Source organism: Rhinoderma darwinii, chromosome 5 (genome assembly GCF_050947455.1).
Source record: "Rhinoderma darwinii isolate aRhiDar2 chromosome 5, aRhiDar2.hap1, whole genome shotgun sequence".
NCBI lineage: Eukaryota > Metazoa > Chordata > Amphibia > Anura > Rhinodermatidae > Rhinoderma > Rhinoderma darwinii.
Genome location: NC_134691.1, coordinates 216,752,082 through 216,767,119, shown reverse-complemented (window position 1 = coordinate 216,767,119; position 15,038 = coordinate 216,752,082). Strand labels below are relative to the sequence as shown.

Sequence of the window (15,038 nt, the reverse complement as noted above, 5' to 3'; positions counted from 1 at the left end):
AAATTTTTTATTGTATAATTAAAAAAACTCTGGCAGCAAAAAAGGTTAGGCTCTGTTCACACTTCTGTTGTAGCTTTTGTACAGAACAGAAACCTTGCCACTCTGCAGGCTGTTATATGACAGATACAATTGGTGCCCCATGGATGCTATTGACTTACAATGGTGTCTGTCGTCGTGTCCTTTGTTTTAATGCGTTGAACAGCAATGCATACAGCGCCATTCTTCCTATTAAATGTAATGGACTTTGAGGATATTCTAACAGAGCCTTCAACGCAAATGTGAACAAAGACTAGAAGGGACAGAATAAGCAAGGTGTCTCATCGTTCATAATCATGTTGAATTCTTGTTAATCTCAGTCGTTATTGTGTTGTTTAAATGAATATCACTATGTTCAAGCTTACAAACACACATAAAGAATAAATATATGTCTTTCATATATTGTTTATTATCGTATTCGAGGAAAAAATAAAAGAAAGAAAAATACCTTTCGCTATCTTGTCCCATGCTGTTTTTTTGTCTACTCGATGTAAGAATATCTTTAAACGCCTGAAAAAAATAAAAAAAAGTAAATTCGGCCATATCAAAATATGTATTATTTCAATCATGGAAAGTTTCCAACTTTCTCTGCTGTCAAAAGAAAAATATCTTGAATTAAAGGGGATTTGGAAAAAAAGAGGTGGAAATGCCATTGAACAATAATAGACCCATTACTCCCATAACAGATCCTCATGTCGTTCCAGCGCAGTCGCTTCAGTGCTCCCTGCCGCTATTTGTTGACAACGCTGAAGCGATGATGTGCCCCGTATACCCACAAAATCGCTGCAGCCAGTCACTGGCCTCAGCGATCTCGTGCCGTATACCACTGAGGCCAGTGATTGGCTGCATCAATAACGTGGGTACATCATCGCTGCAGCACTGTGGACAAAAGAGCAGCAGAGAGCACAGAAGTGGCTGCGCTGGAACGCTGGTGGATTTAGCAGGCGAGTAATGGGTCTATTAATTTTTTAGGGCATTTTCCCACTTTTTTCTGAACTCCGAAAACCCTTTGAAAGTGAGAATGTGAAGCGTAACATATAACAAGATTTCAGATGTAATATTGTTTGCTATTGCTATTTAAACCATGCCTCTCCTGGTACCTCAGGACTCTCAATTTCATTTAGTTGCACTAGGATAGATAGATCGATCGATAGATAGATAGATAGATAGATAGATAGATAGATAGATAGATAGATAGATAGCACGGACAGACAGACAAATAAAAATCGATAGATGGATAGAAAATGGGTAAATATTTTTGGATGGAAGACTGAGACAATTTTTACTTGGGTACATCCTCTTCTACATGAAACATTTTTTTGCTATTTTGTCAGTGAAATGAGAATTTGTGGTGAACCTCAGTTAAAAACAAGGCACCAGAACACAGAGTAAAGATAACAAAATATGAATGCAAAATATGGAACAATATTTTTCGTTTTTTTTATCATTTTCTGCCTTCTTTATTAACGTAAATTTTATAATTTTTTTTATTTTATTCAACAGCAGTCCTATAACCCAGATTATTTGATAATGCGACAATATTAACCCCTTCCCGACATTTGACGTACATGTACGTCATGGAAAGTACTGACTTCCCGCATCTTGCCGTACATGTACGTCAAACGTTTGGCACCGGCTCAGAAGCTGAGCCGGTCCCATCATCACCGGATCTCAGCTGTATCTTACAGCTGACATCCGACTGTAACGGCGGGGACCGAAATTAGCTTCGATCCCCGCCATTAACCCCTTAAGTGCAGCGCTCAAACGCGATCGCTGCACTTAAGGTGTTTGCAGCTCATCGGAACCCCAGTAATGAAATTGCCGGGGTTCCGGTGGCTGCAATGGCAACCGGAGGCCTAATACTGGCCTCCCGGTCTGCCTAGCACCGAAGCCGGTCAAGATCCGCCCGGCGGCGGAGCCTGATCGGCTTCCGTAGCTGCCGGCAAGATGGCGCCGGGTCAGGAGCTGATCCGGCGTCATCAGCGGTGGAAGTCAGCTGTACTGTACAGCTGACATCCACCTGTAACGGCAGGAACCGGAGCTAGCTCCGATCCCTGCCATTAACCCCTTCGATGCAGCAATCGAAAGCGATTGCTGCATCGTAGCGGTTACAAGCAGATCGCCAGCCCTGACAGGCAATCGGGACTGGCGACTGCTGTTATGGCAACAGGAGACACAATGGTCTCCTGCTCTGCCATTACGGAAGCCGATTTAGGCCCCGCCGGGAGGCGAAGCCTAAACGGCTTGCTGTCAGTGAATGACTGACAGATCTAATACATTGCACTACATAGGTAGTGCAATGTATTAGAAAAAAAAAAATCTGACCGTTGGACCTTCAAGTCCCCTAGTGGGACTTGAGAAAAAGTGTAAGAAAAGTATAAAAAAGTGTAAAAAAAAGTGCAAAAAATAAAAGTTTGAAAACAATAAAAGTTTCAAGTAATCAAATAACACACAATCCCCCTTTTACTCTTATCAAGTCCTTTATTATTGAAAAATAATAATAAACCATATGTATTTGGTATCGCCACGACCGTAACGACCGGAGGTATCAAAATATTATATTATTTATTGCACGCGGTGAACAGCGTAAAAAAAACCCGTAAAAAACGTTACCAGAGTTTCTGTTTTTTAGTCACTTTGCCCTACAAATATTACAATAAAAAGTGATCAAAAAGTCGCACGTATCCAAAAATGGTACCTATAAAAACTATAGCTCGTCCCGCAAAAAACAAGCCCTCATACAACTCCGTCGACAAAAAAATTAAAACGTTATGGTTCTCACAACTTGGCGACAGAAAAAATACATTCTTTTTACAAAAGTAATTTTATTGTGCAAAAAGTTGTAAAACATGAAAAAGTTCTATAAATGAGGTATCGCCAGAATCGTACTGACCCGCAGAATAAAGGTAACATGTAGTTTATAATGCGTGGTGAACTCTGTATAAAAAAAAACCAAAAAAAGCTGTGCCAGAATTGCGTTTTTTGGTTTACCTGGCATCCCAAAAAATAGGATAAAAGGTGATCAAAAAGTCACATGTACCCCAAAATGGTACCAATAATAACTACAGCTCGTCCCGCAACAAACCAGCCCTCATACCGCTACGTCTATGAAAAATAAAATTAGTTATGGCTCCAATAAGTCAGGAAATAAAAAAATATGCAGTTGTGCCCGAGGAGAACATTTCTTCTGTTTCAAGAGGCGATTTATCAAGGACCTAAAATTAGGGAACCAGGAAGGCAGGGCCCAATCATATCCGATGGAAGCGACGGTGCCCGTATTATACCAGGATAATACTTTCCCAGCAAAATTCCCCAAACTACAAAGGCGCGGAGTGTGGACCAAAAGGGGGATAAGAAATGACACCATTTATCAGTGCGACACCGGCCTGTGCAGAAAGGATTGCTTCACAGCGTAACACACATCTATGGATTATTTTTATTTTTTTATACCACCTGACTATGCCCCTTATATACTCCGCCCCGCTTACATGTACCCCCACATTATAAAACACCAGCAATACTCAAACAAATATAGTACCAAGCAAAATCCGCTCTCCAAAAGCCAAATGGTGCTCCCTCGGCCCTGAACCCTACAGCGTGCCCAAACAGCAGTTTCCTTCAACATATATGGCACCGTCATACCCGTGAGAACCCTTTTAACAATTTTTGTGGTGTGTGTCTCCAGCGTCATAAGCTGGGCATGACATATTTGCCACTGAATGGCATATCTAGGGAAAAATATAAATTTTTAATTTGCACCATCCGCAGCGCATTCATTTATGGAAAAGACCTGTGGGGTGAAAATGCTCACTACACCCCTTAATAAATGCCTTGAGGGGTGCAGTTCCATAATGGGGTCACTTATCAGGGGTTTCTTTTTATTATTTCACATCTGAGCCTCTGCAGTTGTGAACCAATACTTTGTAAATCGCCAAATTAGGCCTCCACTCCGCATGGTACTCTTCACTTCTGAGCCCTGTCATATGTCCAGACAAAAGATTAGGGCCACATGTAGGGTGTTTCTAAAACCGGGAAACACCGCATAATAATTAGAGAGCTGTCTTGTTATGGTGGCACAAGCCGGGCACCACATATTGGCATATCTATGGAAAAAAATCCCATTTTCACTCTGCAACATTGAGCGCACACTAATTTCTACAAAACACCTGCAGGGTTAAAATGCTTACTACACCCCTTGGTAAATGCATTGAGGGGTGTAGTTTACAAAATGGGGTCACTTCTGGGGGGTTTCCACTGTTTTGGGCCCACAGGTGCCCAGAAACCAATCCAGCAACATCTGCACTCCAAATGGCGGTCCTTCCCTTCTGAGCCCTGCCGTTTGCCCAAACAGCAGTTTATGACCACATATGGGGTATTGCCGTACTCGGGAGAAATAGCTTTACAAATGTTGGGTTCTTTTTTTCCTTTATTTGTTGAGAAAATGAAAAAATTTGCGCTAAAGCTACGTCTTATTGAAGAAAAAGGACTGTTTTTATTTTCACTGCCTAATTCTAATAAATTCTATGAAACATCTGTGGGGTCAAAATGCTCACTACACCCCTAGATGCATTCTTCAAGAGGTGTAGTTTCCTAAATGGAGTCCCTTTTTGGGCGTTTTCATTGTTTTGTCCCCTCAGGGGCTTTGCAAATGTGACCTGGCCTCCGCAAATCATTCCTGCTTAATGTGATCTCAAAAAGCCAAATAGCGCTCTTTCCCTTCTAAGCCCTGCCGTGTGTCCAAACAGCCGTTTATTACCACATGTGGGGTATTGTTTTACTCGGGAGAAATTGCTTTACAAATTTTGTGGTGCTTTTTCTCCTTTAGTCCTTCTGGAAATGAGAAAAAATTAGCTAAACCTACATTTTCTTTGAAAAAATGTAGATTATTATTTTCAGGGCCTACTTCCAATAATTTCTGCAAAAAAACTGTGGTGTCAAATCGCTCACTATACCCCTAGATAATTTCCTCAATGGGTGTTGTTTCCAAAATGGGGTCACTTGTGGGGGGTTTCCACTGTTTTGTCCCCTCAGGGGCTTTCTAAATGTAACATGGCCTCCGCAAACCATTCCTGCTAAATTTGAGTTCCAAAAGCCAAATGGCGCTCTTTCCCTTCTCAGCCTCGCCGTGTGTCCAAACAGCCGTTTATTACCACATGTGGGGTACTGTTTTACTCGGGAGAAATTTCTTTACAAATTTTATGGTGATTTTTCTCCTTTAGTCCTTGTGGAAATGAAAAAAAATTAGCTAAACCTACATTTTATTTGAAAAAATGTAGATTTTCATTTTCACAGCCTACTTGCAAAAATTTCTGCAAAAAACCTGTGGGGTCAAAATGCTCACTATACCCCTAGATAATTTCCTCAAGGGGTATAGTTTCCAAAATGGGGTCACTTGTTTGGGGTTTTCACTGTTTTGTCCCCTCAGGGGCTTTGTAAATGTGACATGGCCTCCGCAAACCATTCCTGCTAAATGTGAACTCCAAAAGCCAAATGGCGCTCTTTCCCTTCTCAGCCACGCCGTGTCTCCAAACAACCGTTTATTACCACATGTGAGGTATTGTTTTACTCGGGAGAAATTGCTTTACAAATTTTGCGGTGCTTTTTCTCCTTTAGTCCTTGTGGAAATGAGAAAAAAAATCGCTAAACCTACATTTTCTTTGAAGAAATGTTGATTTTAATTTTCACGGCCTACTTCCAATAATTTCTGTAAAAAACCTGTGCGGTGAAAATGCTCACTACACCCCTAGATAATTTCCTTGAGGTGTCTAGTTTCCCAGATGGGGTCACTTTTGGGGGATTTTGACTGTTTTGGCACCGCAAGAGCCCTTCAAACCTGACATGGTGCCTAAAATATATTCTAACAAAAATAAGGCCCCAAAATCCACTAGGTGCTCCTTTGCTTCTGAGGCCGGTGTTTCAGTCCAGTAGCACGCTACGGCCACATGTGGGATATTTCCTAAAACTGCAAAAACTGGGCAACAAATATTGAGTTGCATTTCTCTGGTAAAACCTTCTGTGTTATAAAAAAAATTGTATTAAAAATGTATTTCTGCAGAAAAATATGAAATTTGTAAATTTCACCTCTACTTTGCTTTAATTCCTGTGAAATGTTTAAAGGGTTAAGACATTTTCTAAATGCTGTTTTGAATACTTTGAGGGGTGAAGTTTTTAAAATGGGGTGACTTTTTTGGGGTTTCTAATATATAAGGCCCTCAAAACCACTTCACAACTGAACTGGCCCCTGTAAAAATAGCCTTTTGAAATTTTCTTGAAAATGTGAGAAATTGCTGCTAAAGTTCTAAGCCTTGTGAGGTCATAGAAAAATAAAAGGATGTTCAAAAAACGATGCCAATCTAAAGTAGACATATGGGGGATGTTAATTAGCAACAATTTTGTGTATTATAACTGCCTGTCTTACAAGCAGATACATTTAAATTGAGAAAAATGCTAATTTTTGCAATTTTTCGCTAAATTTTGGTGTTTTTCACAATTAAATACTGAACATATCGAGCAAATTTTGCCAGTAACATAAAGTCCAATGTGTCACGAGAAAACAATCTCAGAATCGCTTGGATAGGTGAAAGCATTCCGGAGTTATTACCACATAAAGTGACACATGTCAGATTTGAAAAATGAGGCTCTGTCAGGAAGGTCAAAAGTGGCTAAAGAGGGAAGGGGTTAAGTCTCATTTATGTCAAGTCAAAACATTTTTACAGTATATCAAGCGTAAAAGAATATAGATTTTATTTTAGCTTGAATGAATTTGTTTGTACCTTTCCATTCTCCAGATTCAAAGCTGTTATTCTGCTATTAGTACTTACCCGAACACATATGACTAAAAACACAAGGATAACAACTGGAAGTAACAGTGTCCTTAGATATCTCCATGGTGTCTAAAATAGAAATGGAAAGATTCTGCTACAGATTTGCTAAAGTTAAAAAAAACAACATACATGCAAAGCCTAAATTCAATGGAATGTAGAACTTATCCTTATTACATAATGTATTGAGCGCCACATAATATTTCCATCTTCAAGAATGAGAACACTATGTGCTATGCTTTGTAGGATTGGCTCTCTCAATACCTTACAAACAGAATACTGTTTGAATTCTGCAGAACTTGAAAAAGTATAATATATTTACAGTAGTAATTGACAGTCTACACACTCTGAGGCCTCATTCACACGAGCGTGGCGTTTTTGCGCACGCAAAAACGCGGCGTTTTGCGTGCGCAAAAGCCACTTAACAGCTCCGTGGGGCAGCAGCATATGATGCGCGGCTGCGTGGTTTTCGCGCAGCCGCCATCATTATGACACTCCATTTGAATGTTTGTAAACAGAAAAGCACGTGGTGCTTTTCTGTTTTCATTCATCCTTTTGACAGCTGTTGCGTGAATCACGCTTGTCCCACGGAAGTGCTTCCGTGCGACATGCGTGGTTTTCACGCACCCATTGACTTCAATGTGTGCGTGATGCGCGAAAAACGCCCAAAGAACGGACGTGTCGTGACTTTTTTTCAGCGGACTCACGCTGAGTAAAAATCACGGACATGTCTGCATGGCCCCATAGACTAATATAGGTCCGTGCAACGCGCGTGCAAATCACGCGCGTTGCACGGACGTAATTCACGTTCGTCTGAATAAAGCCTAAAGCTATTAGTATGACTATGGAACATTTTTATTCTCTTTCTAGTGACGTCATTTACTCCATGCACACAAAGTTTGATAACAGCACTACCGCAAAAAATTGGGGTACACATGGAGTGCTATCAGGACCAAATTAAATTATTGTTGCAACGGGCAAAGAAAAAAAAAAAAAGACACACACAACTAAAAGTTAAGAAAACAGTACAAAAATAACTTTACTCTCACTATAAAACAATATAAAAACATTTTGCAAAATCAAGTGTGCCATGATAAACGCACCTAACAGTGACGATTAAGATACAATAATTATCCTGCTCTAATGGTTGTAACATTGCAAAATATAAATATGTCGCTTTTAACCAAGGGATAAAAGTAAAACCCCGGCAGCAAATTATATATCAATCTATATATATCTAGACAAAAACAAACAAATCCAGCAGCACTGGTAAAGAGTGGGTGCAAGCCCTAGGGAACAGACCAAGATCCCAGCTATATACTATTCAAAAAATAGGCAGCACTCCGTAGTAAATGTGGAAAAAAAGGGGGTACTTTATTGCCCCATGTGCAACGCTTCAGCACTGTCCTCTAGAGCCTTTCTCAAACACCAATGATATTAAATAAACAACAGAAAAATATACTATAGTGTTAATAAATATTTAATGATATACAAAGTCATTAATGAACAATTATTAATGGTGCAAATACCAAAAGTTTTCCAGATCAGAAGAAAAATGAATGATTATTGCAAAGAATAGCCACCAAATTAGTGGTAGGAATAAAAGGTCTACCACAAAGAGGACTTGACGCTATATGCCTGTTCACACCAGCTTCATCAGGGGAAATCTTTCTAGTGATGTCATTTACTGTATGTATATAAAGCCCCATTCACATAGAGTTTATGCCCTACATTTAGCTTGCTTTTGAAGAAGCTCCCAACGTACATGTTAAGCATGTCCATAGGGCTCCATTAGCCTGACTGATTGTCCTTTTGGCCTCCGTCAGGCTGGTATACATCAGCCACAATTAAATTGTATCAACGGCACAGGGCTAGTCTATCCAGTTTAATTTGATGTCATTTTAGTTTACTTTCTTTGAAGGTCTTTGCTATCGTTATCCGTCCTGCAAAAAAACGTATACTGGGCAGTATGAATTTTTTTTTAAACTTGGGGCCCTATGCGTGACGTATTCCACTGTATGGCATCCATCACAGGAAACCGTTAAGCGTATGCATCATGAAGCTCCAGTGACTTAACTATCCCTACGTGAACAGTAATCACTGGAGTTTACTGACAACAGCAGAGATCACTGGCTGTTACTCCACACAAGCCCCCCTTTCCTGCCGCAACAGTAGCACTTTGTTAGAAGCCAGTCCCCGGCTGCTTTGTCAGCCTGGGGAAGCTACATCACTGAAACTTCCCTGGAGTAGCCCCATTGAGGCAACTGTCCATGTATGCTACCACAGGGAAGTTCCAGTGAAGTAGCTTCCTGTCACATTGCAGCCAGGGACTCCGGCTGCCAAAAAAATGTGTTGTGGTCGTGGCGGGAAGGGGGCTTGTGTCCTCAGCCAGAGTCCTCATGTGGAGGGTTCCCTGTGGATGCCGGGGAATTCCACAGAGCTGACATGAGGAGGCCTCTGTTGTATCGGGAAGCTCCAGTGATACTGTCCTTTATATGGACAATAATGACACTGGAGTTCTCGACGTAACCGTTTAACAGAGGTCAGTGACGGATGCCTAACAGTGGCATCCGTCATGCATTGACTATAATGATATCCCTTTAATGGTTAGGTCATAGACAGGGTCATGATTGTTCATGACGTACCCGTTAAACGGATATCATCATAGCCTATGGGATACGGATGCCACTGTTTGCATAACTCATAATGAATTGGCCTTCCCCTCACTAAACTCTCCCCTCTCCAATTTATCCTGAATGCAGCAGCCTGGCTCATCTTTCTGACCAACCGCAACAGCAACACCTCTACCCTATGTCAGTCACGGCACTGGTAGCCCATTCCCTTCAGAATAAAATGTAACCTTATTACTCTCACCCACAAAGCTCTCCACAGTCCTGCACCATCTTACATCTCCTCCCTCATGTTGGTCTACCACCCTACCCATGCTCTATACTCTGCCAACGACCTTAGATTAATCCGAACCTCACACTCCCGTTTTCAAGATTTGGAATGCGCTACCCAAAACAATCAGATTCATTCCACACATACACAGTTTTATCGCGAAAACACATCTTTTTAGACAGGCCTATAACGGACTCCTTTCCTTGGTCCCACTATTACATTAGTCACAAGAACCTGATCCCTTCATTCAGCAGTATCCCCCACACTCATTGCACCCTAATGCACTTCGTCTATGATACACAGATATTGGCTGGTGACCGGCTCACGCAGCTTTATGTGTACTACCTCATGTGTATAAAAGATGACTGAACCATTGTACATAACAAGCACTTTTTACATTTTGTGTCACCTCTATTTCCTCATAGATTGTAAGTTCTTGCGAGCAGGGCTCTCACCCCTCTGGTTTGAACTGTAAATTAGTTTTGTCACTTGGTCGGATATTGTCTATACATGTACCCTCTGAATTATAAAGCGCTGTAGAATATATCGACGCTATATAAATAAAGATTATTATTATCCGTCACATCCTACGTTTAACGTATATGTCAGGAGCTTTTTCCGATGTAGAATTCAAAGTAGGCAAAAATTGAGATGTGAACATAGCCTAATTCATCCCATTTCAGGTAAACCTAGTTTAAGCTAATAATTGTAGGAAAATTGTATATTTGACATATGCTGTAGAAGCCCCTCAAACTCATAATGAAAAGAGATTCTGCAAGCAAGTGTGTCATGTGTAGTGTGCACCATACAGTACACATTTGCCTCAAATGTGTAGCATCTAATATGGATTTTGTCTTCCTGCAGGCTATTCTGATTGCGGCCTATCATGTTATTCAGCAACACCAGAGGTCCAGGGGCTAGTGCACGTGTAATGTTCTATAAAGCAATGCATGTCCAAAAGGGCAAAAACTTAGCACATGTTAACTTTGAAACCATACCTCATTCTCCATAAAATCAAATTCAGGGGCACAGGTATACATCAATGTGTCAAAATCCTTGTAACTTGTAAACTTTGACTTGAGTATATTGAAGATATGTGCCTGGAAAGAAAAGTATTAGAAATAGTATTTAAGCATTAAACATTTTAAAATGACAGTATAAAATGTTAGGAATTACATTAACATAATTTTATCTCAAGAGAAGGCAAAGTTAAGGTGGCAGCCACATACAGATTGAATGACTGTGCTAGTCTATTCAGTTAAATGTTATGTCATTTTAGTTAAAGTTTGAGGTCCTTGCTATCATGTATCTCCAAGGAAACTACTGAAATGTATGAGGCAAATTTTTGTTGATCATATAACCACCAGATGTCCATCTAGGGTAACCACTTCGGTACTGGGATATTTCCCCCCTCCCATTTAACCCCTTCCCGACATTTGACGTAGCCATACGCCAAAGTCGGGTAGGGGAAGTACGGAACGGGCTCACGGAGTGAACCAGTTCCATACGATGCGGGTGTCGGCTGTTTGTTACAGCCGACACTTCAGAGTAACGAGCGGCATCGCGTTCGAGCGCGATCCCGCTAGTTTAACTTGTTAAATGCTGCAGTCAATAACGACCGCAGCATTTAAATCGTAAGAAAGAGGGGGGCGACCCCCTTTAACAGCTCATCGCGCCCCCCACAATGCAATCTCGGGGGTCGATGGTTGCTATGGCTGCCTGGGGGCCTAATGAAGGCCCACAGGTCCGCCATCTTTGTGCACCTATTAAGCCTTTCCTCCAGCAGGGCTTAATAGATGCCTGTCAGAATCACGATATACTGCAATACATTAGTATTTCAGTATATCCTGCTAGTGATCTAAGGATCGCTGGTTGAAGTAACCTAGGAGGACTAAAAAAAAAAAAGTAAAAATGAGTTTATGTAAAAAAAAAATAAAAAAAATAATAAATTAATAGTAAAAAAAAAACATAAACTTTTTCCCATTTTCCCCCTAGAGTATAGTAAAAAAATAAACATAATTGGTATTGCCGCGTCCGTAAAGGTCTGAACTATTACAATATATCATTATTTAAAAAATAAAACTGTAAACGCCAGAATCTCTATTTTTTGGTCACCTAATCTCCTACAAAAAATGAAATAAAAAGTGATAAAAACGTCACATGTACTACAAAATGGTATCATTAAAAACCTACAGCTTATCCCGCAAAACATAAGCCCTTATACCACTTAATCGACGGAAAAATAAAAGTTATGGCTCTTGGAATTTAGTGACACAAAATAAATTTTCTTTTTTACACTTAGGTTTTTACTTGTAAAAGTAGTAAAATATAGAAAAAAACTATATATATTTGGTATCGCCGTAATCGTATTGACCCACAGAATAAAGTTAACAAAAAAACCATAGAGGAATCGCTGTTTTTTTCATTTTCTACCCCACAAATTTTTTTCCCGTTTTCTAGTACATTATATGGCAAAATAAATGGTGCTACGAAAAACTACAACTCGTCCCGCAAAAATCAAGCCCTCATATCGATGGAAAAATAAAGAAGTTATGGCTTTTGGAAAGTGGGGAGGAAAAAATGAAAATCTGAAAAAGAGCTGCAGCGGGAAGGGGTTAAAGAAGACGTCTCATGAAGACAATCCATTTCCACTTGCCCTATTAGGGCATGTAGACATTATAAAGGGATATTGCCTTCCAAGGCCGGGTTCCCACGAATCGGATACGCTGTGTAAAAACTGCGCAGCGTACCCAACTTAGATCCCACAGCACCCTCCGTCCGAAAAATCGCACCACATTGTGGTGCCGTTTTTCGAACGGAATTTCCATTGCCGAGAGCAGCACTTGAAAAAAACCAAAAAACACCTCGATACTTACCCCCTCCCTCTTCTCTGCGCGTAGTCCAATCTCCTACGATGACGTTGCAGGCCATGTGACTGTGATTGGCTGCATTGGTCCAATGGGATAAAACGTCATCCCAGTAGGCCGGACTGCAGGAAAAAGGAGAGCGTTCTGGGGAAGTATGATTTTTTTTTCCGGAGTTGCGATTTTTGCGGAGTAATGCGATTACGCAGCAAAAGTAGCAAAGCTTGGCTTTCTGTTGTGGGTTTTGCATCCCCATTGAATTCAATGGGGAAAACCCGCAACAGGAAATCAACAAAAACTCAGCATAAATTGACATGCGTTTTTTTTCCGCAGGCTGGGCATGAGATTTTAAAAGTCTCATTCAATTTGCTGCTACTGCAAATGCTGAGGAATTTCCGCACAGAATTCCATTGCGGAAATTTCACAGCGTTTACGCTACGTGGGAACCCGACCTAAGGTTGGGTTCCCACAGTGCAGATTTTGAATGCGTTTAAGCCAAAACTAGGAACGAAACTTAAACAGAAAAAATATATAAAGAAAGGCCTCATAGGTCCGCTCTCCTGGATCCAATTCTGGTTTTGGGTTATAAAATGCAGGTAAAATCTGCACTGTGGGAACCCAGCCTAATAGCTAGCTAATAAAGAGTGGCTCTCGTTGTGGCAGACTTAGCCCATCCACAAGTTAAGTGACTGCTGTAGCAGAAATGTATGACCAGCAGCAGCTGATTCTTAGGCCGGATTCACACAAGCGTGTGCGTTTTGCGCACGCAAAAAACGCGGCGATTTGCATGCGCAAAAGACACTTAACAGCTCCGTGTGTCAGCCCCGTATGATGCGCGGCTGCGTGATTTTCGCACAGCCGCCATCATTATGACACTCCGTTTGGATGTTTGTAAACAGAAAAGCACGTGGTGCTTTTCTGTTTTCATTCATAGTTTGACAGCTGTTGCGCGAATCACGCTTGTCCCACGGAAGTGCTTCCGTGTGGTGCGCGTGATTTTCACGCAAACTTCAATGGGTGCGTGATGCGTGAAATACGCCCAAAGAAAATCACGCGCGTTGTACACACGTATATCCCGTTCGTCTGAATAAGCCCTCAAACTGGACCTGCCGTGCTAGGCCTCAATATAAAAACGATTTGTCCTGATTAGATGACCAGACACAAAGGTGAGGTTGATGGCTATAACATTTGTTTTTATGTTAATCATGTTTGCATTTTTTTGTTGTGATACATAGTACTTTATTTTTGTACCAAATTTTAATATAAGTGTTTTTTTCTTTTACACTGGATAAAATGTACAAAAACAAACAGAGCAATATTACAGATAAAGGCCTACGTTCTTTTTTTCTCGCTAAAGAAAAGGAGACTTCAAAGTTTCACGGACATCACTGCTAAAGACTTTCATTTTACTTCGTGTTCTAAGCAAACATCCTTGTTACTGAGAAAAATATATTGCATGGAGAATTTTTTTTAATGCAAGACTTATCAATACAATCTTATCTGATTCTTTTTGAATGACAATAGACCAGAAATGTTCTTCATGTAAGATTCTCCCCAGTTTGGATGCGTTCTATATGTAAAACAGGTTATTAACTGCCTCTATATGTCAGAGGGAAAAAGGGCAATGAGAACTATTGTTCATTTGGAAAATTAATTCACAAGATCAGATGTAAATGATTGAAATTGAATGCCTGACAATGAACTCGTACTACTGCATAGAAAACAGAGCTAGCAATGTAAAGGCAGTCGCTCAATAAGACGACTATCATACACTTGTATTCATTCCTTTTATATCAAACAGTTATTTGCATAGCTGCCTGTGAATGTAAAAGTAAATGACACTCCGAGATGTGTGACATTATTCTCACGGATTATTAAGGTAACCATGCAAATATCTTCATCGCAAAGTCCTTTGGGTTCTCATACCCAGTAACACTGGACAGTACCGCTTATTTTGCTTAACAGAATGACCAGATCAGATTTCTGTAATCTACCACTTCTCTTTCATGGGAGATTGTGGAATCCAATTAAGTCAAGTGTATGGATCTCACATGAATAATGCGTACAAGTGAGGACTCTTGAGTATAGGAAGCTCATGATTGTTAAGAAAACTGAAGGGGTAAGGGGGCTTCACTAAAGTCCCATGTGCAAAACAACCCTTGTTCTTGAGGATGTCTAGTACTGCAGCTCATTTGAATATGGCTACGCTGCAGTAACAGACTCGCATACACGTGGACTCTGCAGTGTCCCCCAACATTTACACTTTGAATTGCAAATCTGCCTAGATATGGATCACTCCATAAGATTTTCCATTGAAGGCATCTAGAAAAAAGAGGTGGCACCCCATATGGAAGATAAAGCAGCAGCCATTGAAAAATAGCATTTTTGGAAAGAAGAAAATAATTCAGAGACTTAA

At 40.5% G+C, this 15,038-nt stretch overlaps 1 protein-coding gene across 2 annotated transcripts in view; it reads right to left on the bottom strand.

The window, feature by feature from the left end:
- Nucleotides 1-15,038, bottom strand: part of DPY19L1 (dpy-19 like C-mannosyltransferase 1) — a 189,043-nt gene that overhangs the window by 37,435 nt on the left and 136,570 nt on the right. For both annotated transcript variants that reach the window (XM_075826937.1, XM_075826938.1), the window contains 3 exons: nt 10,757-10,858; nt 6,858-6,929; nt 485-546 (listed from right to left, as the gene is read on the bottom strand). In XM_075826937.1, coding sequence (XP_075683052.1) covers nt 485-546; nt 6,858-6,929; nt 10,757-10,858 — 236 coding nt within the window. The remainder of the gene's footprint in view (nt 1-484; nt 547-6,857; nt 6,930-10,756; nt 10,859-15,038) is intronic.